Source organism: Vitis riparia, chromosome 12 (assembly GCF_004353265.1).
Source record: "Vitis riparia cultivar Riparia Gloire de Montpellier isolate 1030 chromosome 12, EGFV_Vit.rip_1.0, whole genome shotgun sequence".
Taxonomy (NCBI): Eukaryota; Viridiplantae; Streptophyta; class Magnoliopsida; order Vitales; family Vitaceae; genus Vitis; species Vitis riparia.
Window position 1 is genome coordinate 16,515,712 of NC_048442.1, and position 27,083 is coordinate 16,542,794.

At 33.6% G+C, this 27,083-nt stretch overlaps 5 protein-coding genes across 5 annotated transcripts; 2 read left to right on the plus strand and 3 right to left on the minus strand.

Moving 5' to 3' along the window:
- Positions 1-4,340: 4,340 nt before the first annotated feature.
- Positions 4,341-5,767, minus strand: LOC117926160 (peroxidase 3). The gene is made up of 4 exons (XM_034845240.1): positions 5,513-5,767; positions 5,221-5,412; positions 4,969-5,131; positions 4,341-4,898 (listed from the first exon to the last, which is right to left on the minus strand). Exons 1-4 carry the CDS (start codon positions 5,720-5,722, stop codon positions 4,483-4,485), a joined length of 981 nt encoding a protein of 326 aa, XP_034701131.1. The 5' UTR covers positions 5,723-5,767; the 3' UTR covers positions 4,341-4,482.
- A 4,003-nt stretch (positions 5,768-9,770) lies between these two features.
- Positions 9,771-11,677, minus strand: LOC117926416 (peroxidase 27-like). Its single transcript, XM_034845507.1, has 4 exons — positions 11,429-11,677; positions 11,120-11,308; positions 10,472-10,637; positions 9,771-10,381 (listed from the first exon to the last, which is right to left on the minus strand). Exons 1-4 carry the CDS (start codon positions 11,648-11,650, stop codon positions 9,975-9,977), a joined length of 984 nt encoding a protein of 327 aa, XP_034701398.1. The 5' UTR covers positions 11,651-11,677; the 3' UTR covers positions 9,771-9,974.
- Positions 11,678-14,345: 2,668 nt separating this feature from the next.
- Positions 14,346-15,684, minus strand: LOC117926414 (peroxidase 27-like). Its single transcript, XM_034845506.1, has 4 exons — positions 15,426-15,684; positions 15,127-15,315; positions 14,879-15,044; positions 14,346-14,788 (listed from the first exon to the last, which is right to left on the minus strand). The coding sequence occupies exons 1-4, from the start codon at positions 15,645-15,647 to the stop codon at positions 14,379-14,381; spliced, it is 987 nt and encodes a 328-aa protein (XP_034701397.1). The 5' UTR covers positions 15,648-15,684; the 3' UTR covers positions 14,346-14,378.
- A 5,471-nt stretch (positions 15,685-21,155) lies between these two features.
- Positions 21,156-21,914, plus strand: LOC117926505. Its single transcript, XM_034845608.1, has one exon. The coding sequence runs from the start codon at positions 21,156-21,158 to the stop codon at positions 21,912-21,914; it is 759 nt and encodes a 252-aa protein (XP_034701499.1).
- A 585-nt stretch (positions 21,915-22,499) lies between these two features.
- On the plus strand, positions 22,500-24,209 carry LOC117927162 (glutelin type-D 1-like). Its single transcript, XM_034846580.1, has 3 exons — positions 22,500-22,737; positions 23,039-23,759; positions 23,849-24,209. The coding sequence occupies exons 1-3, from the start codon at positions 22,542-22,544 to the stop codon at positions 24,000-24,002; spliced, it is 1,071 nt and encodes a 356-aa protein (XP_034702471.1). The 5' UTR covers positions 22,500-22,541; the 3' UTR covers positions 24,003-24,209.
- The last annotated feature ends 2,874 nt before the right edge of the window (positions 24,210-27,083 follow it).

A 27,083-nucleotide genomic window follows, 5' to 3' on the forward strand; every position in this document is an offset into this window, starting at 1 on the left:
AATTTTTAGGATTGAACATTAAATTAGGACGTTGGATTTTTGAAGGATTGGACTTTAAATGAATAGATATGTATGAGATAATAATTTTAATTAACGAAAAATAACATTTAGACGAATAGTGGAATTTTTATGATTGAACATTAAATTAGGACATGAGATTTTTGAAGGATTAGACTTTAAACAAATAGATATGTATGAGATAATAATTATAATTGATGAAAATAACATTTAGGCGAATAGTGGAATTTTTAGGATGGAAAATTAAATTAGAACATGAGATCTTTGAAGGATTGAACTTTTTAAATAAATAACATGGGATAATAATTCTAATTAACGAAAAATAACATTTAGACGAATAGTGGAATTTTTAGGATTGAACATTAAATTAGGACATGAGATTTTTGAAGGATTGGACTTTTTAAATAAATAATATGGGATAATAATTCTAATTAACGAAAAAATAACATTTAGATGAATAGTGGAATTTTTAGGATTGAACATTAAATTAAGACATTGGATTTTTGAAGGATTGGACTTTAAATGAATAGATATGTATGAGATAATAATTCTAATTAACGAAAAATAACATTTAGACGAATAGTGGAATTTTTTAGGATTGAACATTAAATTAGGACATGAGATTTTTGAAGGATTAAACTTGAAACAAATAGATGTGTATGAGATAATAATTCTAATTGATGAAAATAACCTTTAGACGAATAGTAGAATTTTTAGGATGGAAAATTAAATTAGGACATGTGATTTTTGAAGGATTAGACTTTAAACAAATAGATATGTATGGGATAATAATTATAATTGATGAAAATAACATTTAGGCGAATAATGGAATTTTTAGGATGGATAATTAAATTAGGACATGGGATATTTGAAGGATTGGACTTAAAGACCTAAGTTTTGAAAATAAGATTTAAAGTTTAGAATGCAGTAAACTCATCGAGACCAACATAAGTTAACAATATAAAAACTTTCATACATGGTGATTAGACATAACTAAAGAAGGGAAGATAAGATACGAATTATTTTAAGTTTTGAAAATGATATTCAACCTTAATAATTTGTCTTTTAATTGTCTTTATGTTGAGTTAACTAAATTGGTGAAAATAAAATAAAATAGAATAAGATAAAAAAATAAAAATGAATGAATAAATCAATAGATTACTAAGATTAGAGATTTAAAACTTATTTAGAAATGAAGTAGCCAAATGGGCTAACTCTACATGGACTTGGGCCATGAGGGTAGCTACCATAGGAAGCATGAGGCCCTCCATCAACATGCTTGGGCCTGGGCTCCTACTTAAGCCCATATCCGTCACCATGGGCAAGCCCAAGGCTTCACCTCTTTCACAACCCACTCATTTGAGAAAACATTACCCTCCATCAACATGCTTGAGTTGGGCTTCTTTTCAAGCCCAATATCCGTCACGATGGGCAAGCCCAAGACTTCATCTCCTTCACAGCTTGCCTCTCCACCTGGGTATCATCCTCAGAGGAAGCTTTCACCACCGGCGGCATGATGGAGAGAGGAGCAGTGGCGGCAGTCCGACGACATCTAGAAGATGTTGCCGCCATGGCGGCTGGTGCAAGTGCCTGCATGGTCGGAGCAGGTGATGATGGCGATGAGCTGCAGGTGGAGTGGTGGATTCGGGAGACGGAACCGAGAAAGATGCTTGCGTAGTCAGACTCAAAGCCGGAGTGGCACTCGAAGGCTTCACGGGAGAGGCTGTGAGCGGCGAAGAAGATGGCGATTCTGATGGGGATTGAGCGGGACTAGCCGCAGGTGGTGACGCTGGAGACTTACCCGGAGATGCCGACTCTGGAGACTTGGCTGGAGACGCCGACTCTGGAGTCTTGGCCGACGGAATTGATGTCAGATATGGTTACGTCGGCAACTTATGAGACGGTGCCGGAGCATTGGCTCCATGTACGACGCTGGCACCCGACACACACAATACCGACAACACAACGAGGACTAAAACGACGTCGCAGTGGGGAAGTTGGGTGATTAATGAATGTGATTCAAATGATTGGAGTCCAATGCTTCTGGAGACGCAGCCGGAGTGGATGTTGGAGTTGCAAATGGAGATGCGGATGGTGGAATAGTATGGGTGAGAAGCAAGCATGATAGGCATGAAGGATGCATGTGAGGATGTTTGGGAAGTGAGAAAACGGGAGGGAAATGAGAAGAGAAATGAAGGGTAGGAGTGGATGTACAGTTCCTATGTGCATGAGTAGGAAGTTGGTGGCATGAGAGGTATGAAGAAAGAAATTGCTAAGGAACAGGGCAAGGATGAGAGGTCTGAGGATTTAATAGTTGTAACCTCACTCCATGAGTTATCAACAGATTGAAAACCAGTAAAGCAAACGGAAAACAAACTAATATATGACCATCAATCACCAACCTGAGCCCAAACATGAATCTGACCATATGCAACAAAAGAATAAGAAAATATGATAGGGAGCCAAAACAGAGCAATACTCATAAACAATCGGATCCAACCATGCCAATTAAAAAAAAAACTGCTGATGGACAAAGTGAACCAACGAATTATGCTCGCTGGCCAACAGAAAATGAAATAGAATCCTTAGAAATAAGAGAATATGACAAGATCATAGTAATCTTACCTGGAAGTCCTAGCAGAAAGATCAATCCTCATCCCTTCTCTCCACCCGTTCCCCTTTCTTTTTTTCTCATTTTTTCCTCTGGATACCTCCTTGCTTATCAAGCCACCACCTGCCCTCCTGTTCCCCCATCAACAAGCATGGCCTCTTCAACCACCTTCATGGCTGTCATTCCCTCTTTGCTACATGTCCAATGTGGCTTCCCCCTAGCAAAAAAGGGGCCCCCCTTATTTAAAAAAGAAATGCAAAGAGAAGAGAAAAAAAAAAACTCTCCTCCCGGGTCCCCCACAAAAGGGGTCTACAGTTCCACTCAATAATTTTTATGTTTAAATAATGTCTCTTTCCTTTTCCTCCCACTGATTTAAATAGAAAGGTGAAACTCTTTCATGCTTAGAGGAATGAGTTATGTCAAAAAATTTGGCTTTCGAGAGTGAAGAGTGGGCAAGCGATGTCTTTAATAAAGACTAAGAAGAGGACTACTGTGGATACTGACCAACTTCCTCGAGGGGTTCTTTCTCTTTTTACCGATGACATCAGTAATATATAGATATTATTTGATTTGAAATTGTTATGCATTTGAAGGTCTCTTTATCTTTTACAAAGACTACTTACAAAAATTGAGATATCAATTTTTTTTAATTATTTTAAAATTCTAAATGTGATTTTTAAATATATAAGGTAAATCTATATATATATTTTAACAATAAGTTCTATTTTTATATAGGAGTTTTTAATTCTAAAAATAAAAAATATGAAATGTATCTAAATAGATACTTTTATCTTCTTTTTTTTTTTTCATTTTTATCAATATTTCTTATCTTTTTATATTCTAATTTAACACCACAAAAAAGATCTACGGTGCTCCACTCAATAATTTTTATGTTTAAATAATGTTTCTTGCTTTCTCTTTTCACAGATTTAGATAGAAATGTGAAACTCTTTCATGCTTAGAGGAATGAATTATGTCAATGTTTTTTGCTTAACTCAAGCTTTCGTGAGTGAAGAGTGGGCAAACGATGTCTTTAATAAAGACTAAGAAGAGGACTACTGCAGGTGCCGAGCAACTTCCTAAATGGATTCTTTCTCTTTTTACTGATGAAATCAGTAATATATAGACATTATTTGATTTGAAATTGTTATGTGTTTGAAGGCCTCTTTATCATTTTCTGTTGGGTCCTCAAAGACAAAAGTGGATAAAGGGTTTTCTCTTAAAAGATAAACTCTTGCCACACATTTGGGCAACACATTTTGACAATCCAAATCACACGTCGGATATGATTATCATATGGAATTGGACCCTACCATTTTCCCATTTGAACACTATATAATTGGTCTTGGGTACTCAAATATCCTTTTCTTTTTTTTTTTTTCTTTTTTTTGAATTATGCAATGTATGATGATAGGTAACATGTCATGTTGGGAAAATAATTTGGATAGTAGGGGACAATTTTGTCGGATTTGGTAGCGTATAACATAAATTTCGTTAGTTATGATGATGGTTGAAGTGATTGACTTTTCTAAGAGATTTGAAATCCAAATTTATTCCAATTAAAGTTAAAAAATTAACAAAAAAAAAGTTAAAAAAAAAAAAGAATTTGTTTTCCAAGAAATCATTTAACTATTTCACCAATGCAATTTTCATTTTAAGGGGATTATTTTTATTTGAGTGACCAAGAAAGTGGTTGGTTGGCAAGAAAATCTGCAGAGAAGAAATTTCTAATTCAACATGAAAACTGTGCATTTCCATTTTATTTTCACACCCACTTGGTCTTATTACCAGATCAACAACAATTAAAACCCCAACCCCAGACACAAAACAAAATCCTCTTAACAAAATCACTCTCAGCCATTTATCACTGCACACTGCTTCCTGACCTCGCCTGCTGTTCCAGTCTTCACCTCGATCCGACCCATCTTCTCCATTGATTTTGCAAATTCAGCCAAGAAACTCGACAGGGGCCCTTGAAGGATTTGAGTGATAAAAGCCTTTGTCCCAGAGTTTGTCGTCAAAGCCGCATCTGATTCGAATAGTCCCCGTCGCTTGAGCAGAAGGGTGTAGTAGCTAAGATCAAATGTCCTAAAACTTCCCGGATCCATCTCAACTATTGTGGTATTATCAGTAGCTACTTTACACTTTCTTGCCTTGAGATTTGCTGCATATTCGCTGTCCAAAGCCGGGTCCTCATCGCCAACCCCAGTAAAATTATACAGTCGGTTGGAGAACGATGAACAGTGAGAAACCCCAATGGTATGAGCACCTGAAACAATGTAGTTTGATCAGCTCACGAACATATGATAATAAACAATGGGCATTTGTGTTTAGCTCACCGGATAGTAAAACTAGATCATTTAAGTCAAGACCCTTATTAGCAAACAATGTCTGGAGAGTAGTGAAGTTGTTAACTGGCCGCGGGATATCGGATACTGCCTCTGATGAATTTGATATCAGTCCGTCCCTTCTACCAGTTGGGACGTTCCAGAATGGACCACCCTGTGAGGAAACATTCTTGAGATGATTTACAAATGGAGGCAGAAGGTTTAATTTCTTTCATTGGTTTGGAGCTTTGGATGGATACTTACAGTGACAACAATGGAGTCTCTGGCCACTAAAGCAAGGATGTCTGCACAGGAGACTATGCCGGGGCATTCAGCTTCAACCACACTCTTCACTCTTTCAATGAAGTCAAAGCCTCGTAGGGTTAGATTTGGAGTACCATCCTTCTCAGCTTGGTTGCTTGAGGTGGAGTTTATCAGAACTGATCCATCACAACCCTAATGATGAAGAAAAAACAGGATAATCCCATCTCAATCATCAAAAAACCCTTTACTAATCATATTCTGAACGGAGAGAAATGGGGTTTTAGTTGTTTACCCTCACAAAGCAATCATGGAAGTGCAATCTGATAAGGGCTGCTGCCAAAGATGGGGCATTTGGGATATGCTTCTTGACATAGTCCAACACAATTTTCTCAGCTTTAGGGCAGCTCTCACCATAAAAACCCAGCTTCAAATCTGCTTGAACTGAGCCCAAAAACCCAGCAAAACCCAAGATTACAATCCCCAAAAGGCTAATCCTCTCCATGTTTACGTTTCTTCTGTCTGTTGTCACAGTTGTAGCAAGATTTATTTATAGGCTCTAAATCACTTGAATTGGGTCAGAAGACAAGAAATACTTGTACATCAGGTAACTAACATGTGATACTTTGGACTACTTTATGGTATTTTAATTGAAACGAGGGTATTAAACAAATGATTAGTTAGGCTGCTGTCATATGGACAAGCGGACTGAGATTCATATATTTGATTACAGGCATCGTGGCTGACATACCTGTAATTTAGCAGCATTAGTGACACATTTTTGCATGGCCATTTGAGAAAAATATAGCTAGTTTTAGCTGGTTTTGGTGGGTTTTTTTTTTTTTTTTTTTTCTCTCTAATGACAGTGATATAAACTACATGATATGAAAAATGGAAGGATAATGAATCCAAAATGTGGGCAGTTCACCTACTCTTGCAATGCCAACTTTATTTTCGCCGTACTCTCCTTGTTTTTTTCCGATGATTGAGTACCTGCTTTAGGGCTCCGTCCCTCGATACTTGCCATTTGCCAACCCATATATGGGCCACGTTCTGCCTGGTCTAACAAAAGTGAAAATGTTCAATACATTTGATTTCCCAGCAAAGAGTTAAAAAAAAAAGAGGTGTGAAAAGATGGTTGTTCATGAGTCAGATTTTGAATCGACTCCTCATAAGCTAAAAACTCTTTTTAAAATATATTATTATCGTAATAATTCAATTTTAACTCATTTAGTAAGTGATTTGACGTGTAAAAAACCCTTTTATAATATTAATATTAAGGTTTGAAAATGATGACTTTAATCTTATTTTTAGCTTCTAATTATAGCTAAAAAGAGAAAATTGTCATCATTTTTGAAAATAATTTGATTCTTTGTTTCACTTGTAAGGCAAAAGAATATCATTTACATAAATTTACTGAGACCATTGGTACACAGCATAAAGGGTTAAAGATTCCAATTATTGTTATTATTATTATTGAAAAGAATTTGATTCTTTATGTCCCTTGGAAGGCAAAACCCAGTATACATATATGGATTAGGAGGGTGTCTAAAGGATTTTTTTTTTTTTTGATTTATTTAAAATCTAGTTTTTTGTGCATTTGATGAAAGCACTTTATTCCATATTCCCCAATTCATCAAAAGAAACAGTACTGTAATTTTTTTTGATGATTTGGAACCAGGGAAATAGGACAGAAAAAGGCAAAAGCAACTGATGTATAAAAATTAAAGCAAATGCCTGTCATTTGTCAGCTTCTTGTTCTAGAATCAAACTCATGCATCACCAAAGATATCTGGCCCTCTTTTTGTTTTTGTTTTTATTTGTTTTTATAAATCAAGTGCTTTAGAAATTTGTATGAATGAAGCTTCTACAAGGGGCAACAACAATGTCTCATGCACAGGTTGATTAGTCAAGGCATGATATTATTGGAATCTTGCCTTGAAAGGTCCATGGATCTTTGCTAGCCATGTATTCAAAATTGTGACATGTGACTTTTGTCTCGTATGATAAATTATTGAGTGTGTCAGATACAGGTGGAGTAAATATTGATAATAAATGGAAAGGGTCATTTATCTAAAAAATTTTTAAAGAATAATTTTATGTTTTTTATATTATCTATAAATAATTATGAGATTATTAATAATATAAGGCCCACGTATGATGATGGTAGGTACAACTAATCAATATTCCATGTCTTATATCTTAATTTTTTTTTTTCACTTTTGAATAATTAACAGGCTGTATAATAAAGTTTTGCCTATAAAAGTTAATAATAAAAATAATTTTATTATTTATTTGAATGGACTTGAAAATGATAATTCCAATTGAAAGTTAGAATTTTCATAAAAATAATCTAACAAATTGTGCATTATTAATCTAGTTTATTGTTTTGTATTAATTATAAATTATTTTATATTATCACATCAATATGGTATATTTAATAAATCTGTCATTTTATTTTTACTCCTATAGTAAAGTGGGGTTGAATGTATATATATATATATATATATATATATATATATATATATATATATATATATATATATATTATATATTATATAGAAATTAATTAATTGAAATATTTTTTTTCTTTTTTCTTTTTCAAAAATTTTGAGATTTTTTAGAGAATATGGTAAAAATAAAATAAAATTCAATATCTCGTAAATAAAAATCACATCCTAAGGTTATTATGTCGTTAGAGTTAAAAATTTTGTTAACATAATATAATGAATAATTATTTTTAGCACCCATCAATTGAATAATATACAAATATTCAATTGAATAATACAACTATTTAATAGAATAACACACAACTATCTTTTGGGTAATATAACACATGAAAAAATTAAACAAAAATAAATTAAATTATGTTGTAATATATTGTGACATTAGTGTATTTGTATTACAAATATAATACATTTATGTCGTACTTATATTTTATTACAAAAATAATAATTCTAAATATATTTATTCATATCATATTGGTATTAACACATCATTATACCTCATTAATATTCAACATATCATATGTATTAACATCATGCACTCAATGTATTGAGGAAAAAAAATGAAAATTGAGAAAAAAAAAACATTATGCAAATCATATAAATTTTTTAAAATTATTTTATTACAAAAAAATAAAAAAAAAATTAAAAATTTTCCATTATTTTCTTATTCTTTTTAGATAATCTAAATGAAAAATTAAATAGTCTTTCTTCCTTGAATTTAATACAAAAACATAATTTATCAATTTAAAATTAAAATATATATATAAAAAAACATCATTTTTTTCTTAATAAAATTAAAAAAACATTAAATGTTATTGTAAAAATATTTTTAGAAGTTTTTTTTAAATAGTAAATTTAAATAGAAAATTATACTATCTTATATATATATATATAATAATTGTAAGGATTAAATCCAAAATTTTGACTTAAATTTTGAATGTCAATAATTGCAATAAATATGGGACCCATGCACCATGAATATTCTGACAAAATAGGTGAAGTATTTTAAATGCTTTGAATTTTAAAAACTTTTAGTTGAAAGATATTTTTTATATTTAAACCTTAATTAATGCTTCTTTCTTTATGTAGGTTTGAAGATTGTTTTATTTGTATAATAGGAAAGAATATATATATATATATATATATATATATATATATTGAAATATTGGTAGTTAAATTTTTCTTTGAAGGTGTCACTTTTGACACAATTTAGGATGGTAGAGTTGGTTTTTCGAAAACTAAATATGAATTAGTAAAGGTATTAATTTAATTTTTCAAGTTGAAATTTCTCGATCATCATCTTGTAATTGTGATGAGAAGCAAAGAAGATTATTATATGTTTGTATTATGCATAATTTCTAATTTTTTATGTCATCATGAAATAATTAACATGATTTAATTATATATATATTATTTTAATTTTTCTTTTTTTAACATAAAAATAAAAAAATTCAATAAAATAAATTACAAAAAATTATAATATTTATTTATTTATAAATTATATTTTTTTCATGTCATTAAAATTTTAAAAATTGAAAAAAAGGCAAAATGGGTATATAAAATTTTCATATTTGCCTAGATTAGCTTGTTATTATTTATTGTAAAATTGCCGAAAGTATGGGTTGGGTCCAAACCATGCAATTTTTTTTATATATATATAAAAGAAGTGTGTTTTCATGCCCACCCAAAAAAAAAATCAAAATATTTAATTTTGAAAACTTCGAATTTAATATATTTATTTAAAAATAATTAAAATTTTATATATTTTTTAATTAAAAATATTACATTTGATTACATAAACAAATATATATATATATAATTACCTCTTATATTACTTTTAATTTTTGAGTGAATGAAAATTGAATTATTTTTTAAGGATTTTTATTTATGATTATATTTTGATATGTATATGAAAGCGCATTTTTTCCCCCAAACAACTAGAAAAACCCATTTGAATTCATTTCTAGAAAAGTTTCAATTGGGTTGGTCTCAAGTTGGCTTCAAGGACAATTCTCAAAGAATAATGGTATATTACCAGAAACAAAATGTGGAAACAGCACCATAAATCTTATTCATTGCTCAGAAAAACAAATGTACACATTATTGACAAAGGAAAAAGGAAGGAAAAAAAAGGAAAAAGAAAAAAAGAGCTGGAAAAAGGAAGGAAAATGAATGTGTAACGCCCACAAATACAATTCAATCAGAAAGTTGATGAGCTGGAAAAAAAAAAGAAAAAAAGAGCCCCATTAATTAGTTGACAAAGGCACAGTATTTCCTGATTTCACCTGCATTCCCAGTGAGCACTCCAATCCTGCCCATTTTGACCATGGATGCTGCGAAGTCTTGCCCAAAAGACTCTCCATGGGAAAAAGACTGAAGTCTCACATATTTGCTAGTCTCAACATCATCAAGAAGAGCTGCATCGGATTGGAAAAGGCCTCTCCTTTTAGCTACAACAGTGTAGTAGTTTTCATCAAATGATTTGAAGCTTCCGGGGTCCATCTCCACAACTGTAGAAACATCTCCTGGCTTGCATTTCTTCTTCAATTGGATCACATAGTTGGGATCCATGGAAGGGTCAGTGTCACCTTTCCCAGTGAAGTTGTAAAGGCGGTTGGTGAAGGATGAACAGTGAGAGATCCCAATTGTGTGTCCACCTATTTCATCAGAAACAATATCATGATCAAGTTAGAAAATTTTGATAAGCTTACAAGGATTTATGTTAATGCATTATAAATTTTGGTTACCTGATAGAACTGCTAGATCTTTTATAGACAGACCCTTTGACTGGAACATTGCTTTTAGTTGAGTAATGTTGGCTAAAGGAGGAGGCAAATTTGTTAAGGCCTCCAAGGCAACTGATACTTTTCCATCCCTTCTTCCTGTGGGAACTTGCCAATATGGTCCATTGATCTGATATAAGATGGAAACCCTGTATTAGTTATTGGTAACCTATTTCTTTCTTAAATGATAGGCATTTTGTAATAAGTCGTTATCGATCATGTAAATATTATCTGTTTTTGCTTAATGAGTTCTTACAATTTAAAATGCGTCTATACAATTAAGAGAAATTCACGCATGTATAATTTTCGAAACTTTTTTCCCTATTTAATGTTGAATGTCATAATTATTTTTTATGCAAACACAACATTTTTATCAACGGAATTGCAGGGTTAAACAGATAAACACTTCTTATTGAGTCAAACAAACTCTTACATCGAATAACGGAAAAAAGTTCATGAAACTATATATGTATAAACTCATTTTAACTATGTAAACATATTTTAAAATCATAAGAATTTATTAGATAAAAAATTGATAATATCTACATGATTGAGAGTGAAATATTTAATTTGATGTTAGTATGGAATTGAATTAAGGACTCGTTGGTATACCATTGAAACTGCATCTCGAGCAACTAGGGCTACAATGTCAGCACAAGAAACCACTCCTGGACACTTCTTTTCCACTGCAGATTTTGCTGCATCAATAACTTGGTAGCCTCTGAGGCTTAGGTTGGGGATTGCATCTTTTTCAGCTCGATTATTCTTTGTAGAGTTCAATAAGACCGATCCATCGCAACCCTGCAAAACCAACTTAATTATTAGCCTATGAACTTAATCCTCGAACATGCATACCTTTGAAACGAAAATTAGGGCATGGTATTTAGTACAACTGCAACAATTAACATGCAACATACATACCCTGACAAAACAGTCATGGAAATGTATTCTCAGCAAGGAAGCTGCAAGAGTTGGTGCTTTTGAAATGTATTGAGCTGTAGTCTCTCGGACAATGTCCTCAGCTGCTGGGCATGTGTTCTTGTAGAACCCGAGCTTCAAGTACTGCGCATCGGCAACGTCTAGGACGAAAATGGCAAGGATTAGTTGAAGAAACAAAGCTGAGAAAAGCTTCTGAGTAGACATTGTGTCTATTAGGGAACAAAATGGATTAACTTTGCTGCTAAGTTCTGAAATTCTATCTAGCATATGATGGTATATGTAGTTGAGATTAGGCCTTTGAATTTATCATTTGCAAGCTGTCATTGCACTACTACTGAAATTGTTTTTGCAGATTTGATAGGGTCAAGATGAAAAGGGTTGACTTTGTACTTTTTGGAATGGATTTTGGAGCAGACGTGGCTGCATCTCTTAGTTTAATATAATAGGAAGATGAAGAACTTCCACCAAACTATGGAAATTATAAGCCTTTTCTTAATCATTATGAAAATTATGATTTCAGATTAAAAGCTACTAAAAGTCTAAAATTGTACTTCTTTAACCTAGAAGTCAATCCAACCTACAAAACCCCTTATCCAAAAACTATGAAAATTAATGGAAATGCTGTTATGAGGCGTTACATATTCTTTAATTTATATATATATGGTAGTAATCTAAAATGTTTAAATTTGTAAAAAAGAGCCAATAATACACATGGAGCTACATATATAGTAAGACTAGTATTAGGAACATACTGGAAGATTTAGCAAGGGTTTAGAGGGGGAGATTTTGGTCCAATGACTTTAGTTTTAAAGAGAAATTAACAAACCAATTAATAAGCTAAATGTTACTTTTTGCTCGCATTTGCCTCTGTAAAACTAGTCTCTTTCGTATTGCCCTTTGAATCCTATTTCTAGCTCCACCTCATTTATCATGTGCATAATTTAGTTAGATGGTTGTAATTTATTTTGCAGTACTTCTTCTATAACATAGGGCATGTAGGGTTGCCTTTGTAGACAAGTTGGAGTAGTCTAATAAGATTTTGACTCTAGAGCATAATGAAGACGTGGTGAAAATTTATTTAAAGGGTACTATAATGCAATTGGTTGTTTAAGAAATTGAATGCACACGTTTTTTTACAATAAAGGGTTATTGTATGTTGAAAACGTGAAAAAGAAACCACTTGGGGAACTGTTCACAAGACCGACCAAAGGCCACCAAAACTAAGCATATTGGCGACAGAATAAAATGGATGGCACGTAGTATATTCGCTATGTAGCTCGAGACCATATCATTCCTAGAAGCTTTGTATGCATAATCGTACTTTGAGAAATGCTTTTTTTTTTTCATTATGACTTTTCTAGCTAGCATAGTTAAAGCATTTACTTTTGTGATGTGTGGATGCTTTGTATTTCATCTTCTTCTTTCTTGATCAACGAATAGATTTGCCAGCTCAAAGATAGTGTCTAATTAAGTTTTTAATGTTGCAATTCCATTAATTCTAGTCATTAATTTTAACTTTAAGACCAATATTTATAAAATTTCATGGAAAGAAATTTTGCTTTGATGAAGTATAATCGAAGCAATATTTATAAAATATCGATTCTATCGTTTTTATTTGATATTTTCACTTACATTTTCTTTTGTTAAAAATAAGTGAACCATTTGATAAAATTCAAGATCATAATACATAGTTAAATAGATGCAAAAGAGTCACATGATGGGTACCTTGGGGCGATGTTTTTTTCCCTCTTGATGTGTTCAAGAAACTAGTTCTCAGTCAACAGCTCATGCACATATTTTTTTTGAATTCAATTCTCCACTTTCTTTTTGTACATATGCTGGCAGGCCACAAGGTGCCACTGCAACCAACTTCTTTTAATCCCACAGAGGCCTTGTATGCATTTTTGTACTTTGAGAAATGCTTTTTTTTTTTCATCATGACTTTTCTAGCTAGCATAGTTAAAGCATTTACTTTTGTGATGTGTGGATGCTTTGAATTTCATCTTCTCCTTTCTTGATCAACGAATAGATTTGCCAGCTCAAAGATAGTGTCTAATTAAGTTCTTAATGTTGCAATTCCATTAACTCTCTAGTCATTAATTTTAACTTTAAGACTAATATTTATAAAATTTCATTGAAAGAAATTTTGCTTTGATGAAGTAGAATCGATGGATTGTAAAAGCAATGTTATTATTATTATTTTGTTTTTTTAGTTATAGGTTCATTTCACTCATATTCCTTGAAATTTGAATTAAATATGCTTATTCATCATTTAACTTGAATTTCATCAAATATCGATTCTATCATTTTTATTTGATATTTTCACTTATTTTTCTTTTGTTAAAAATAAGCGAATCATTTGATAAAATTCAAAATCATAATACATAGATAAGTAAATATATTTAACCTTAACCTCATAAGGTGCAAGTGAAATTTACCCATTAGTTGAATAGATGCAAAAGAATCACATGATGGGTACCTTGGGGGGATGTTTTTTTTCCCTCTTGATGTGTTCAGGAAACTAGTTCACAGTCAACACCTCATGCACATATTTTTTTTGAATTCAATTCTCCACTTTCTTTTCGTATATGTGCTGGCAGGCCACAGGGTGCCACTGCAACCAACTTCGATTTAAATCTACTCTTTTGTCATTGTCTTCTTGTTATAATATGACCATGTCCTTGAAAGTAAGTGAAACACAAATGATTAATGATTTCAGAGTAAGAAAATTAATGGAAACAACAATATTGACAGAATCTTATTCGTTAATAAAATTAAAAAAATTAAAGAACTCAATTACAAGATTCACAATCCACAAAGAGGTAGCAAAGATTGATTTGTACCCAAAAATTCTTGGGACAAACCAATGTACAACAATACAATTCAATCACAAAGTTGATGAACAAAGTAAGAAAACAGCTGCCCCATATTATTATTTATTGACAAAAGCACAGTATTTCCTGATTCCACCCACCTTGCCTGTCAGCACTCCAACCTTTCCCATTTTGACCATGGATGCTGCAAAATCTTTCCCAAACCTCTTTCCATGGGAAAATGAGTGAAGTTTTACATATTTTCTAGTCTGAACATCATCAAGAAGAGCTGCATCAGATTGGAAAAGGCCTCTTCTCTTAGCCACCATGGTGTAATAGTCTCCATCGAATGTTTTGAAGCTTCCAGGGTCCATCTCTACTATTGTAGTAACATCTCCCGGCCTGCATTTCTTCTTCAACTGAATCACATAGTTGGGATCCATGGAAGGGTCAGTGTCACCTTTTCCAGTGAAGTTGTACAGGCGGTTGGTGAAGGATGAACAGTGAGAGATCCCAATTGTGTGTCCACCTATCTCATCAGAAACAATCTCATGATCAAGTTAGAAAATTTTGATAAGCACACTAAGATTTATGTTAATGCATTATAAATTTTGGTTACCTGATAGAACTGCTAGGTCTTTTACAGACAGACCCTTTGAGTGGAACATTGATTTTAGTTGAGTAATGTTGGCGAAAGGAGGTGGCAAATTTATTAAGGCCTCCAAGGCAACTGATACTTTTCCATCCCTTCTACCTGTAGGGACTTTCCAATACGGTCCATTGATCTGATATAAGATTGAAACCATGTATTAGTCATCGGTAACCTAGCTCTTTCTTATAAACCGTACTAATTTCATGTTGGTATACCATTGAAACTGCATCTCTAGCTACAAGGGCTAGGATGTCAGCACAAGAAACCACTCCTGGACACTTCTTTTCCACTGCAGATTTTGCTGCATCGATAACATGGTAACCTCTGAGGCTTAGGTTGGGGATTGCATCCTTTTCAGCTTGGTTATTCTTTGTTGAATTCAATAGAACCGAACCATCGCATCCCTGCAAAGCCAACTTATTATACTTCTTGAACTTGCCCAGTACGATAAATGTATTAGTATTTATTTGGCAGCAATATTATAGTGCAATATAACCATTAACATGCAACATACCCTAACAAAACAGTCATGAAAATGCATTCTCAGCAAAGGAGCTGCAAGTGTTGGTGCTTTTGAAATGTATTGAGCCGTAGTCTTTCGCACGATATCCTCAGCTGCAGGACATGTTTTCTTGTAGAAACCAAGTTTCAAGCATTGCACATTTGCCACGCTTAAGACCAAAGTGGCAAGGATCACTTGAAGAAAGAAAGCTGAGAAGAGCTTTTGAGAAGACATTGTATCTTACAGAGAACAAATTAATGAACTAACTTAATTTGATGCTGAGCTCTGAAATTGTATGCAACATATGGGTGGTATATATGGTTGGGATTAAGACTTTGAACTTTTCAGGAGAAAGCTGTCATTGCACTCATTCTGAAATTGTTTTTGCAGATTTGATAAGGTCAAATGATAAGGGTTGACCTTTTTTTAATAATTCTTACAATGAATTTTTGCAGAAGACATGGCTCCATCTCTGAGTTATCTCCACCAACCATGGAAAGAGATGAGGGCCTTTAGTTAATCTCTTCTCCATTATCTATATTCTTTATCATATTTATCTTCTAGAATCCTTAGCAACTGAAATCATTACTTTAACCTAGAACTCAAGACAATATAAGTGTCCAAAATCCCAAATCCATTACAAGAATCCCATAGAAATGCAATGTTTGAGGTGTTATATATGCTTTAATTTAGTTCTTTTCCTAAGGACTTCAAGAATAAGAAACAAAAACTTTTTAATATCGATGACCCTAAACTTCTAATTGGTAAAAATGACCGATATATAATATACGCCAAGTTACATATACAGTCTTTATATATATATATATATATATATATATATATAATATATATATATATATATATATATATATATTCTTATAATTTGATGGTCGATTTGGCTTTTCTTCCCTCCATAAACGTAGACATTCTTACCGAAACACTTGTAACTAATAAATATGATAAGTATTAAGAATACTTAGTGATGGTTTTACTCTAATTTTTCTGTATTTTTTGCCAAATGGTGGGAGGCTCCTTTGGAGATTCATAGTGTAATACAAGTGGAAATTTACAAAATTAATTAAAAGCCCACCAAAATTAAGTACACGGGGAAAAATATGCATAGCACGTATATAATTAAAACAGCTACCCCAAGTGGTTCCAAAATCAAACAATAAAATGTTGGAGATGGAGCTGAGCTTGCAAATAACATGGCCAGCAAGTCTTGGTCCAAAGGAATCTTTAATTTTTCTTTTTCTCTAAAATTAATACAAAAACCGCAATTTGCAGATTTAACATTCTCTCTTGTTGGTCAATGCACTTAATTAAATTACAATAATACTATACAGATATGCTCATTTGTGATTAAAAACATAAGGTTTATGCATTAATCAATGCCCAACAAACCACCAGGTTTTATAGACTATAACATCTTTGTTTAAGATGAATTTAATTAGTGTTCCTAATCATACTTCATTTGTTAAAGCATATAGGTGAGGTCCCTATGTGATAACCAACATAAATCTTCGCTTAGACTGTGATTTTGATATAGAAAATATATGGGATTGCACACATGAACATTCGCGATTGACTTATTTAATCTGTTTGCACTTGAGAGAAGCCATTAATTGATTACCAAATGTAAGGTTATTAGATATATTAATATGTTCAATAATTTATTAATTTTTATTTTTAAAAAAACTTTCTTAAGTAAGAGTCAAATAGGAGAAGATTATTTAATTGATCAGCATAAAGAATTATAGGTTGCCCCTTTGGAGTACGCAGCAACCAGGTTTGAATCCCCCAAAAGGGGCACAGTGGACTACACCCACTTTTGAATAGGATATTTGAGGGCATTGAGTTTCAAATTTCATACTATGCATCAATCTAATCAAAATATGAACAATATTGGCTAAACGGTGTCATCATTGTGTTGCTCTCTAAAATTGATTCATGCTTAAGAATGAAAATTTTTGAAAGTTGCAAAAATTCTAGATTGTACAAAAAGGTATGTGTATAAGTATGTGTTTGCTGCTTAGTTTTGTACTCTCCTTATTGCGGAGTCTCCGAAGACTTTGAATTATGGTACCCAATGAATATTTGGGTGTCAAACCCAAGCGAAATTGAGTTCAAGAGATCTAGGGAAGATTATTATTTTTATCTTTTTATTGTTATTCTTTTGAAGGGGAGGATGGAGAAAGAGTTCCACAAGTTGGTGATCATCAATAACACTTAGGTAATTATAAGTTGAAGGCCTTGTAGTATAGAAAGAGTAAGGTGAAGGTTTGTAATATAGGAAGTGTGGGATGAAGGTTTACAATATGTGTTAGACCCTTGACATAAACCATACGACACCAAGGCCTCATGAGACAGCACCTTGGCTCTATAAGTGGCCTATAACCAAGGGTTAACCTACAGGGGCGTAATGCCTTGTGCAAAGAGCAGGTTTGGTGATCTGTGAGCGTAATGCCATGGCCCATGGCAATACCAAGATGGACTTGGACAAGGCATAGCAATGTAGTACTTATCAATGAAGCCAACTCATAGAGGATGTTTAATGATTGGCATAAGGACACAATGCCTTTTGCACGAGGATGAGAAATCATGGGTGCAATGCCTTAACTCGTTGTTACATCAAGAAGAGGGCTTGAGCAAGGTATAAAATCATAGTAGCAACAAGACAAATGCATAAGTAGGGTTTTCTCAACATAGACGTGATAAGAACACATGAATTGCATAAAAAGCATGTGATAGGTTGCCTAAAGAAGCTACAATAGGTTGGTGAGGCATGTTGTGTGATAAATGTTTTAACACACACACATGCTACATATAAAGCATGCAACAAGTTACCTAAAGACACTACAATATGCTAGTGAGGCATGTTGTAGGGTGTTCATGCCAAGAGGAGATTTGGCATGCACAAAAGTTGCATGGAGAGCATGTTGCCTAGAGATGCTGCAACGGGTTGGTGAACCATGTTGTGAGCATGGACGAAAATATCAGGATTTATCGAAGGGTTTCAACACAATATTTCGTGAGGATTTACTAGGGAGGCGAAAAATCAGGATATATAGCCAAAATATCGTTGATAGATCGGCAATATATCGACTCATAGTGATAAATCGACAATTTTAGCAATTAATTGTCGCTCACATGGAAAAATTGCTGATATTTTGACAATATATCGACGATAAATCACCAATTTTTAAAGAAAAATTGCTACCCTTTTGAGTATGATTTGACAAGCTAGATCACGCCTGCATACACTAATAAGCTAGATCACGCTTGCATGCACTAACGAGCTAGTTCGCTTCCGCGTGCAATGGTCATGGTGGTAGTCCATCCAATGCCCCAAATTGAATTTGGATTTGATCCAATGGTTGGGATGATATTCCAATGGTTATTTCACGATCCAACGATCAGATTTCGCCTAAATTTTGATTCAACAGCCAAAAATGTTTTTCAACGATAAAATCATTTTTCAACAGCTATTTTGGCTCAATTTTTTTCCTATAAATAACTCATTTTGCATCAATTTCATCCATATTTGATTTCATTCTTCATTTGATCTCTCATTGCCCATAATTTTTCTAAGATTGCTCAATTATTTAATTATTTTAAGGTATGCTTGTTTTAAATTATAATTAATTTGTATATTTTCATTGAATTAACTTAGGATAATTTGATTATTTAATTATAGATGGATATGTTTATTTTAGATGATTATTTAATTTTATTTTCACAATCAATCTAGTTAGAATTAGATTCAATTAGTTTATTTTCACATTTAATTATATGATAATTATAATTTATTTTCCAATTCAATTATAGTTAATTTGTATATTTAGTAAATTTTTCATAGATTTAGATTTAGATTCCATAAATTCTCCATATTAAATGATTATTTTATTTTATTTTCACATTCAATTATAATTAATTAGTATATTTTGTAGATTTGGAGGTGGTTGAAGTGGAATCAAGAGATATAAATGGAAGAAAAGACAAAAAGGAGTTGAAAAAATATGTTTTTCAATTTCGCATGAACATGCGAAATGAAACATAATGGGATTTTGGCTGCATCTCAAAGGGGAGAAGTGAAAACTAATTTCGCACAGTCATGCGAAATGCTCCAGGAAGACGAAAATGGTGCTAATGAACTTTCCACTTCGTACAATTGTGCGAAATTGTTGGAGCTCATGCAAAATTGCATATTTTTCAGATTTCTTGATGAAGAAACCTCCAGAAGACCTCTTAGATGATGCCAAGTGTCCACTTGACCTTGGCCCATAAATAGAAACTTGATTTACTCATTTTGGAGACTTTTTACATTTTTTTTTCTAATGGTAGACATTTCTAAATTTTCTCTCTTTATAGAATTCTCTACTTTCCTTCACTTTCTCTCATTTTCTCGCTAGTCAAACATGCCTTGTGAGACCAAATCTATAAGCATGAGTGGCTAAATCTTGTTTTTCTCGGAGGAGAGAAAATTTAGAGGCAAGATCTATGGTGAATTAGAAAAATGAACTTGAATTGCAAAAGTAAATTGATCCAATTGATTGATTAATTGAAATTTGAGGATTTTTCTCTTCAAATTGTCTTAGATGATTACTACAATGCAAGTTAGGTAAATTCATCAAATTCTTAATGCTAGATTTGATGAGATTGAATAGTTGAATTGTGTGAATCATTGGAAAATAATTTAAGATGAATTGAATATATGATTTGAATTGATCTCTTGGATTAAATGACCTAATTTGAAGAGAAATTAGGTCTAGACCTAAAGCTAAATTAAAAATCGGTTTAGATGAAAATTTAGGTTTTCAATATAACTTGATGAAAATTAGATCTCAACATCTATTCACCATATATATTGTTTTCTAGAAAATCCTAACTTCGAGAATTTTATTTTCTATTAATTTTCTTCTATTTTATATTTCATTTTTCTTCTCAATTTTAGATCATTGTTAAATTGATTTTTCACTATGAATTTTCAAATCAATTTCACTTGATCACTATAATTTCTTATTCTCTCATTCAAGCCTTAATTACCTAGAATAATCCATCCTAATGGACGACACCTAAAAATCACTATACTATAGTAGTTTGTACTAAAACCACTTTTTGATGGGATACAAGCTACTCTAGAATAGTGAATTATGTTATAAATTTTGTTTTGATCCGATGATAAACAACAAAAATCCGAGCAATCAAGTATTGAATGTCACCGACACGAATGAGGTTTAGAAGTAAAAAAAGAACACTTTGAGAGAAATTAGAAAGAGCCTAATGCTCCAAGACCATGTGGGTGAAAAAACTATAAGGAAGAAATGAGAAGGGTATGGTATCTTTTATATATACATAGCGTGTATATAGATAGATAGATAGATAGATAGATAGAAAAAGTGAAGAAAATATAGAATACATATTCAATTGGATAACGCAAATCACCACAATCGGGTAAGCACAAATCAGCAAACTATGGGAGTAATAATAACCATGGAATTGGTCAACGATTCTAACAAACACAAAATTAATGTGTCATGTAGAAGAGTATATTTGCATGAAAACAAAGGCAAAATGTGCTCAAAATGACTAGCACACACTTGATATTTCTCATTCTCTTAACATGATTCCAACTTCCAAACCTGGTTCCCTTTCACATTCTCCATATATAGCTGAAGATAAATTTTCAAATACTCAACTCTGAATTTTTTTACTGTTCCCTAATCTCACATTAGCATCACAATGCGGGTCATTATCGCTGCACGAACATGCGAATTTGCCATAGACATAGGCCTCCAAGAACCAGTTTTGGAAATCAAACACAAGATAGAGCAACTCCATGGGGTTCCAGTGGCTCTACAAACCCTGTCAGTATCCGGGTGGGAGCTCATGGATGGACTGGACATGGAAGATTACCCCATTGTCACTGAAGGTACAAGAATTGATCTCATGACCAAACATATAGAACACTACCCTTTAGCTCGCTGTAGTAAAATTCAAATCATCATTAAGTTCTCAGCTAGACAAATTAGTATAGAAGTGGACAGAACTGAAACTGTGGGAAGCCTAAAAGAGAAAATCCATATAATTGAAGGCACCCCAATTAAAAGAATGATACTGTACTTTTCTGGTATAGAGATGGAAGAGGACTTTCGCAACTTAAGTGAGTACGGCATACGTGAATTTTCCGAAATTATTGTGTTCCTCAAGGCTCTGAATCGCACAAGGGACCAACCTCCCGTTAGAAAGCTCAATGTGGTGGTTCAAACTTCGTCAAGTTTGCTTAATTCTGCTTGCATACCATTGGAACTGAGAGACATGGACACGGTTCATGACCTGAGACAACTGCTTCTGGCCCGAAAAATTCTTCCTAGGGATGATTATTTGTTCATTCACAAACAAAGAATTATGCGCGATAATTGCAGTCTTCGATGGCATGGTGTTGAAGATGGGGATTCACTGTACGTATTCAGAGGCACAGTGAGTCGAAATGGATTTTGAATATTGAACTGAGACATGAAATACTGCTATACAGCAGACTTTGAAGAGTCACATTAGGAGTTTCTTTTTCTTTTTTCCTTTTCTTTTAATACTATCTTTGAAATACATGTTGTGGATTTTCACAAGAATATGCTATGAAGAAAATCTAGTTGAATTTATCTTCTCTTTCTCCATGGATTTTCATATGAATATGCTATGACGGTTTTCATTAACCAACTCCAACATCACATGATAATTCTAAACTTTTTGTAATTTTATTTTAAATATGATCTGATATATATATATATATATATATATATATATATATATATATATATATATATATATATATATATATATATATATTCCTTTGTGGGTAAAGGTTGATTAATGGGACAACGTTAATATTTTTTTTTCTTTTTTTTGACAAAATTAATATTAAGGGTGTTCTTTCCTTAAATTTTGGGAACGTTGAAAACTTTTCTGTTACAACAGACTCCTGATTATCTTCCTATCAGATTTGGAATTAGTCTTTACCTTAACATCTTGATGCATATAAATGGAGCACTGAGGGGCTTCAATCTATGAAATTATTAAAATCGAGGAAGAAATAAAAGGAAATAGAAAAAAGGAACACAAGATAGAAAAATGGAACTGGATCTATCTCCGAAGTTGGCAAAGAAATTGTTTGGAGAGAATGGAGGATCATACTTTGCATGGTGCCCTTCAGAGCTTCCCATGCTACGTGAAGGCAACATTGGTGCTTCCAAGCTTGCTCTTGAGAAGCATGGCTTTGCTCTTCCTCGCTATTCTGATTCCTCCAAGGTTGCCTATGTTCTTCAAGGTCTATTCCTCCATTCCCTTCTTCTTTTCTCTGTATTGATTCATGGGTTCATGTTTTTAGAAAATGCATTTAAGACCAACCCATCATGACGAATTCTGCAAATTTTTATTCTTCTATGATTTCAAAGATTGGGTTAACCTTTAAAGATCTTCTAACCTTATGATCCTTTTATGATGCTCATAACTGTTTGTGTGGATCTGTTTCTTCCATAATTTCAGAGATTAGATATAACTTTAAAGATCATCTAATCTTACACTTGAGTTTTGATCCCTTTTTGACTGATGATTCTGGTATTTTCTAGGAAGTGGGGTTGCAGGAATTGTCCTTCCTGAGTCAGAGGAGAAGGTGATTGCAATCAAGAAAGGCGACGCCATTGCCCTTCCTTTCGGTGTTGTAACATGGTGGTACAACAAAGAGGACACTGAACTTGTAGTTCTCTTCCTGGGTGAAACCTCAAAAGCACACAAAGCAGGCGAATTCACCGATTTCTTTCTCACAGGCACAACTGGCCTAATGACTGGTTTTACAACTGAGTTTGTGGCCAGGGCATGGGACTTGGAAGAAAAAGTAGCTAAACTCCTCGTTGAGAAGCAATCAGGGGTTGGCATTGTCAAGCTTGCTGACACTTTCAAGATGCCTGAACCCAAAATCGAACACCGAAACGGTATGGCATTGAACTGTGAGGAAGCTCCATTGGATATTGATATCAAGAATGGTGGAAGAGTTGTGGTTCTGAATACCAAGAACTTGCCTCTGGTTGGTGAGGTTGGGCTTGGTGCTGATCTTGTTAGACTTGATGGGGGTGCCATGTGCTCTCCTGGCTTCTCCTGTGACTCGGCCCTGCAGGTGACTTATGTGGTCCGAGGCAGCGGCCGAGTTCAGGTTGTAGGGGTTGATGGGAAGAGGGTCCTGGAGACCACCCTAAAGGCTGGCAATCTGTTCATTGTACCAAGGTTTTTCGTGGTTTCGAAGATAGCTGATCCTGATGGAATGGAGTGGTTCTCCATCATCTCCACCCCCAAGTAAGTCATCCCCTGCATTTTAACTACTAGATTCATCATTTCCATGATAAGTACTGGCCTTTGATTGTGTTATCATGTGAATTTTGCAGTCCAATATTCACCAATTTAGCTGGAAAAACTGGAGTTTGGAAGGCCCTTTCTCCTCAAGTGCTGGAGGCTGCCTTCAATATTCCCCCTGATGCAGAGAAGCAGTTCCGGTCCAAGAGGAATTCTGATGCTGTCTTCTTCCCCCCACCAAATTAAGGATATCAGCCTTCTGAAGTCACTTCAAATAAATTTAGGGTATTGGTTTAATATTGGAATCTACCTGGTTTCAAGTATGGGTTTATATATGTATGGAGATGAAGTTGATGGTATTTTATTTTTGATATTTGGTAATAGAAATAATGCGACTGTTTCATTTTTGCTATAAATCCGACATTGAAGTTTAATATTGAAGATATTAAGAGACATTAAAGTCTTCTATTCTTAGATCATATATATAATTATACTCCTAGTGAAATAGCAGGATGATTTTGGAACCCTGATTGACAAAGTACTTATACAGCTGTTTATTGTCTTCCATCTCTGTGACCAAGTGATAAAGCAGAATTTCATCTGGATCGATATTGTTCCTGATGCTGCAGATTTTGCGCTTCAGTTCCAGCACAGTTTGTTTATCTTCTACTATTAAATTAAAAATATCACCTATTGTTGGAATAGATACTGTAATGTTGATTTCGGTTCCCAGGGGCAGTGGTAACACCATAAGCAGTACTTCAGCCGGGCTTTGGAATCCCCAGTTATTTACTGTGAAATTATCGGGCAAGGTTTCATGCTTGACCTTGTCAAAAATGATCTGCCGCTCCACCATCACACCCGTTTTTGCCTCGATCTCTTCTTTCAGTTGAAGGAAGGTAGCAGCTAAGGGTATGGGTATAGTGAAGGAGATCACTTCATCCATCCCTTCAATGCACACAATCATTGAATCCTGGTCCATGAAAACGGGTTTCTCAAGTCAAGAAGAAGGCAACTGTTTTAGGAAGCTAGAAACTGCGATCAGATTGTCTTGTTTGGGTTGAAATGAGGAGAATCCTCACCATTTTGGTGAATCAACATGATTTTATTATTCACACTGAATGTGTTGTCTAATGTCATATTCATGACATTCATTCACAGCATTTTTTTTTACTACTCAGTTCTATTCCATTTTTGGGAATTTTGAAGACTACAGAAAAACAATCTTAAAAATGTCATAAACCCGATTTCATGATACTGGATGCTAAATTTAGGCAAAAATAAAAAATAAAAATCAGTTTTTGGTATGCAAGAAACATTAGCAGCAAAATCTTAATACTGGTTACATAGTATAATCCCATAAATCTTTATTTGTAGACTAAACATGTGTCATGGTTATGGTAGAACCCACATTAACATAATACTTATACAAGGGATCATGATCATGCATCTCTGTGAATAAGTGAAAAAGACTAATCCTTTTTTCTGGGCTAAACTTCCTCTCAGTCCTAATTTTCTTCTTCAAGTCTGACACAGTGTCATTGTCTTGCACAGTCAAGTGAAACTCAGCTGCCCAACTAGATATCTTAATGCAGAGCTGTGCCCCAAGTGGAAGAGGCAAAACTAAGAGAAAGATAGTGCCAGAACTTGTGTATCCACATTCCCTGACAGTTTGAAAATCAAGCCATAATAAGCGAGTCTCCTTGTCGAAAATGATCTGTCGGTCCAGATCTACACCAGTGTACTGCTGGATTCTTTCTCTCAGTTGAAGGATGGTAGCAGATTGGGGTATATGAATTCTGAACTTCACCACTTCTTCACTGCCTTCAACTGTGAAAGTCACCAAGTCCTGGGAACCCATGAAAGAGTTGGAAAGTTGACAAAAAATGAAAGAGTTGGAAAAGTAAAAATGGAAAGAGTCTTGCCCCTTTTGCTTGAATGGCTAGAAAAACAAGGAGATAGCCTGGTATTTGAGTGAATTTTTTTGCTAAAAAGACTTGCTCTGTTGATTCATTCAAAATGTGTTTTCTAGTGTGATCTTCATGACACTCTTCTTAGAGAATCTATTCTTTTCCATTTAGTTGATTCTAGAAACTCCATTTGTGAAGGGCTTTTCTGTTGGGATAAACAGCTAAAACTTATGCAAGAAAGATTTTTTTTTTCTTACAATTGTTCAGACAAAATAGATTAAAAAAAAAAAAACCAACATTACCCATTTTCATTTTCTTTTCATTTGGCCTCAGTTTTGGTTGTTTCAATTGGAAACTCCAAGAGTGAATCAGGTAGTGAGGTCAAAGTTTTGGGTGGAGCCATATTCAGGGGTGGGAGACTGAAGAAGAGGCAGTGGAGGGACCCATCTTGGACCCCATAATTAACCAGAGAAGTCTCAATCTTCCTTAATCAAGATGCCCTGGTTGTTTTGACTGTTGTAGAGAATGAGAATAAGTCCTATCATTTGGGAGATTTTCATGGGCCCCAATCACCCTCTTAAGATCTGCAACCTTGGCATCATCACCCACTTCAATGTAGAAAAACTTCCCTGTGAATATCTCTACTAGGAGCTTCATATTCAACATCACAACACAGAACGCCCTTTTGAGAAAAGAGAGATGAGTGGCAGTTAGATAACTAGAAAAGTGGTGAACTAGACAGCATTTTAACTAAGTTCATGCAAAACCTACTGATTGAGAAAAGAAAAGGTCATCATTTTAAAACAAAATTTCCCTATATTACCTCATTAATCTTAATTCTTATGTAAGTTTTCATTTTTTCTGTCTTTTCTTCTTTTTGTCAGTTTACATAATTACTAAAAGAATTGAGAGAACAAGTAGATTAAGATAAAAGATAGAGGCCATGAGATGGGTGCTTAACTTTTATATGATTTTGGCAATAGCTACCAACATAACAAGAAGGGTTTGTCTTTCACACGTTTCAAACAGTCTTCATAGGATTCCTATTTTGACTATTACAGAAGATACTACTATATATTAAAGTCTTTATTCTTAGATCATATACATAATTACAATCCTAATTCAATAGCATAATGATATTGGGACCCTCATTGACAAAATACTTATGGATTGGGACACTGTTCATCATCTCTGTGAAGAGGTGAAAAAGCTGAAATCTGTTAGTAATCTGTTAGCGTAATGATATTGGACTCTCATAGACAAAATACTTATAGAGCGGGACATTGTTCATCATCTCTGTGAAGAGGTGAAAAAGCTGAAATCTGTGTGGACCAATATTGTTGTAGATGCTGCAGATTTTTTGCTTCAGTTCCAGCACAGTTTGTTTGTCTTTCACTATTAAATTAAAATAATTAGT

What these genes read in the sequence shown, in the direction of transcription:
- LOC117927162 (XM_034846580.1), top strand. Translation starts at nt 22,542, where the DNA reads ATGGAACTGGATCTATCTCCGAAGTTGGCAAAGAAATTGTTTGGAGAG. An exon ending in GGTTGCCTATGTTCTTCAAG is followed by an intron (nt 22,738 to 23,038) that starts GTCTATTCCTCC and finishes GGTATTTTCTAG; the next exon opens with GAAGTGGGGTTGCAGGAATT. An exon ending in TCCATCATCTCCACCCCCAA is followed by an intron (nt 23,760 to 23,848) that starts GTAAGTCATCCC and finishes TGAATTTTGCAG; the next exon opens with TCCAATATTCACCAATTTAG.
- LOC117926416 (XM_034845507.1), bottom strand. Translation starts at nt 11,650, where the DNA reads ATGTCTACTCAGAAGCTTTTCTCAGCTTTGTTTCTTCAACTAATCCTT. An exon ending in CTCGAGATGCAGTTTCAATG is followed by an intron (nt 10,638 to 11,119) that starts GTATACCAACGA and finishes ATCTTATATCAG; the next exon opens with ATCAATGGACCATATTGGCA. An exon ending in AGATCTAGCAGTTCTATCAG is followed by an intron (nt 10,382 to 10,471) that starts GTAACCAAAATT and finishes CTGATGAAATAG; the next exon opens with GTGGACACACAATTGGGATC.
- LOC117926160 (XM_034845240.1), bottom strand. Translation starts at nt 5,722, where the DNA reads ATGGAGAGGATTAGCCTTTTGGGGATTGTAATCTTGGGTTTTGCTGGG. An exon ending in GAGACTCCATTGTTGTCACT is followed by an intron (nt 5,132 to 5,220) that starts GTAAGTATCCAT and finishes GTTTCCTCACAG; the next exon opens with GGTGGTCCATTCTGGAACGT. An exon ending in TGATCTAGTTTTACTATCCG is followed by an intron (nt 4,899 to 4,968) that starts GTGAGCTAAACA and finishes ACATTGTTTCAG; the next exon opens with GTGCTCATACCATTGGGGTT.
- LOC117926505 (XM_034845608.1), top strand. Translation starts at nt 21,156, where the DNA reads ATGCGGGTCATTATCGCTGCACGAACATGCGAATTTGCCATAGACATA.
- LOC117926414 (XM_034845506.1), bottom strand. Translation starts at nt 15,647, where the DNA reads ATGTCTTCTCAAAAGCTCTTCTCAGCTTTCTTTCTTCAAGTGATCCTT. An exon ending in TTCATGACTGTTTTGTTAGG is followed by an intron (nt 15,316 to 15,425) that starts GTATGTTGCATG and finishes TTGGCTTTGCAG; the next exon opens with GGATGCGATGGTTCGGTTCT. An exon ending in CTAGAGATGCAGTTTCAATG is followed by an intron (nt 15,045 to 15,126) that starts GTATACCAACAT and finishes ATCTTATATCAG; the next exon opens with ATCAATGGACCGTATTGGAA.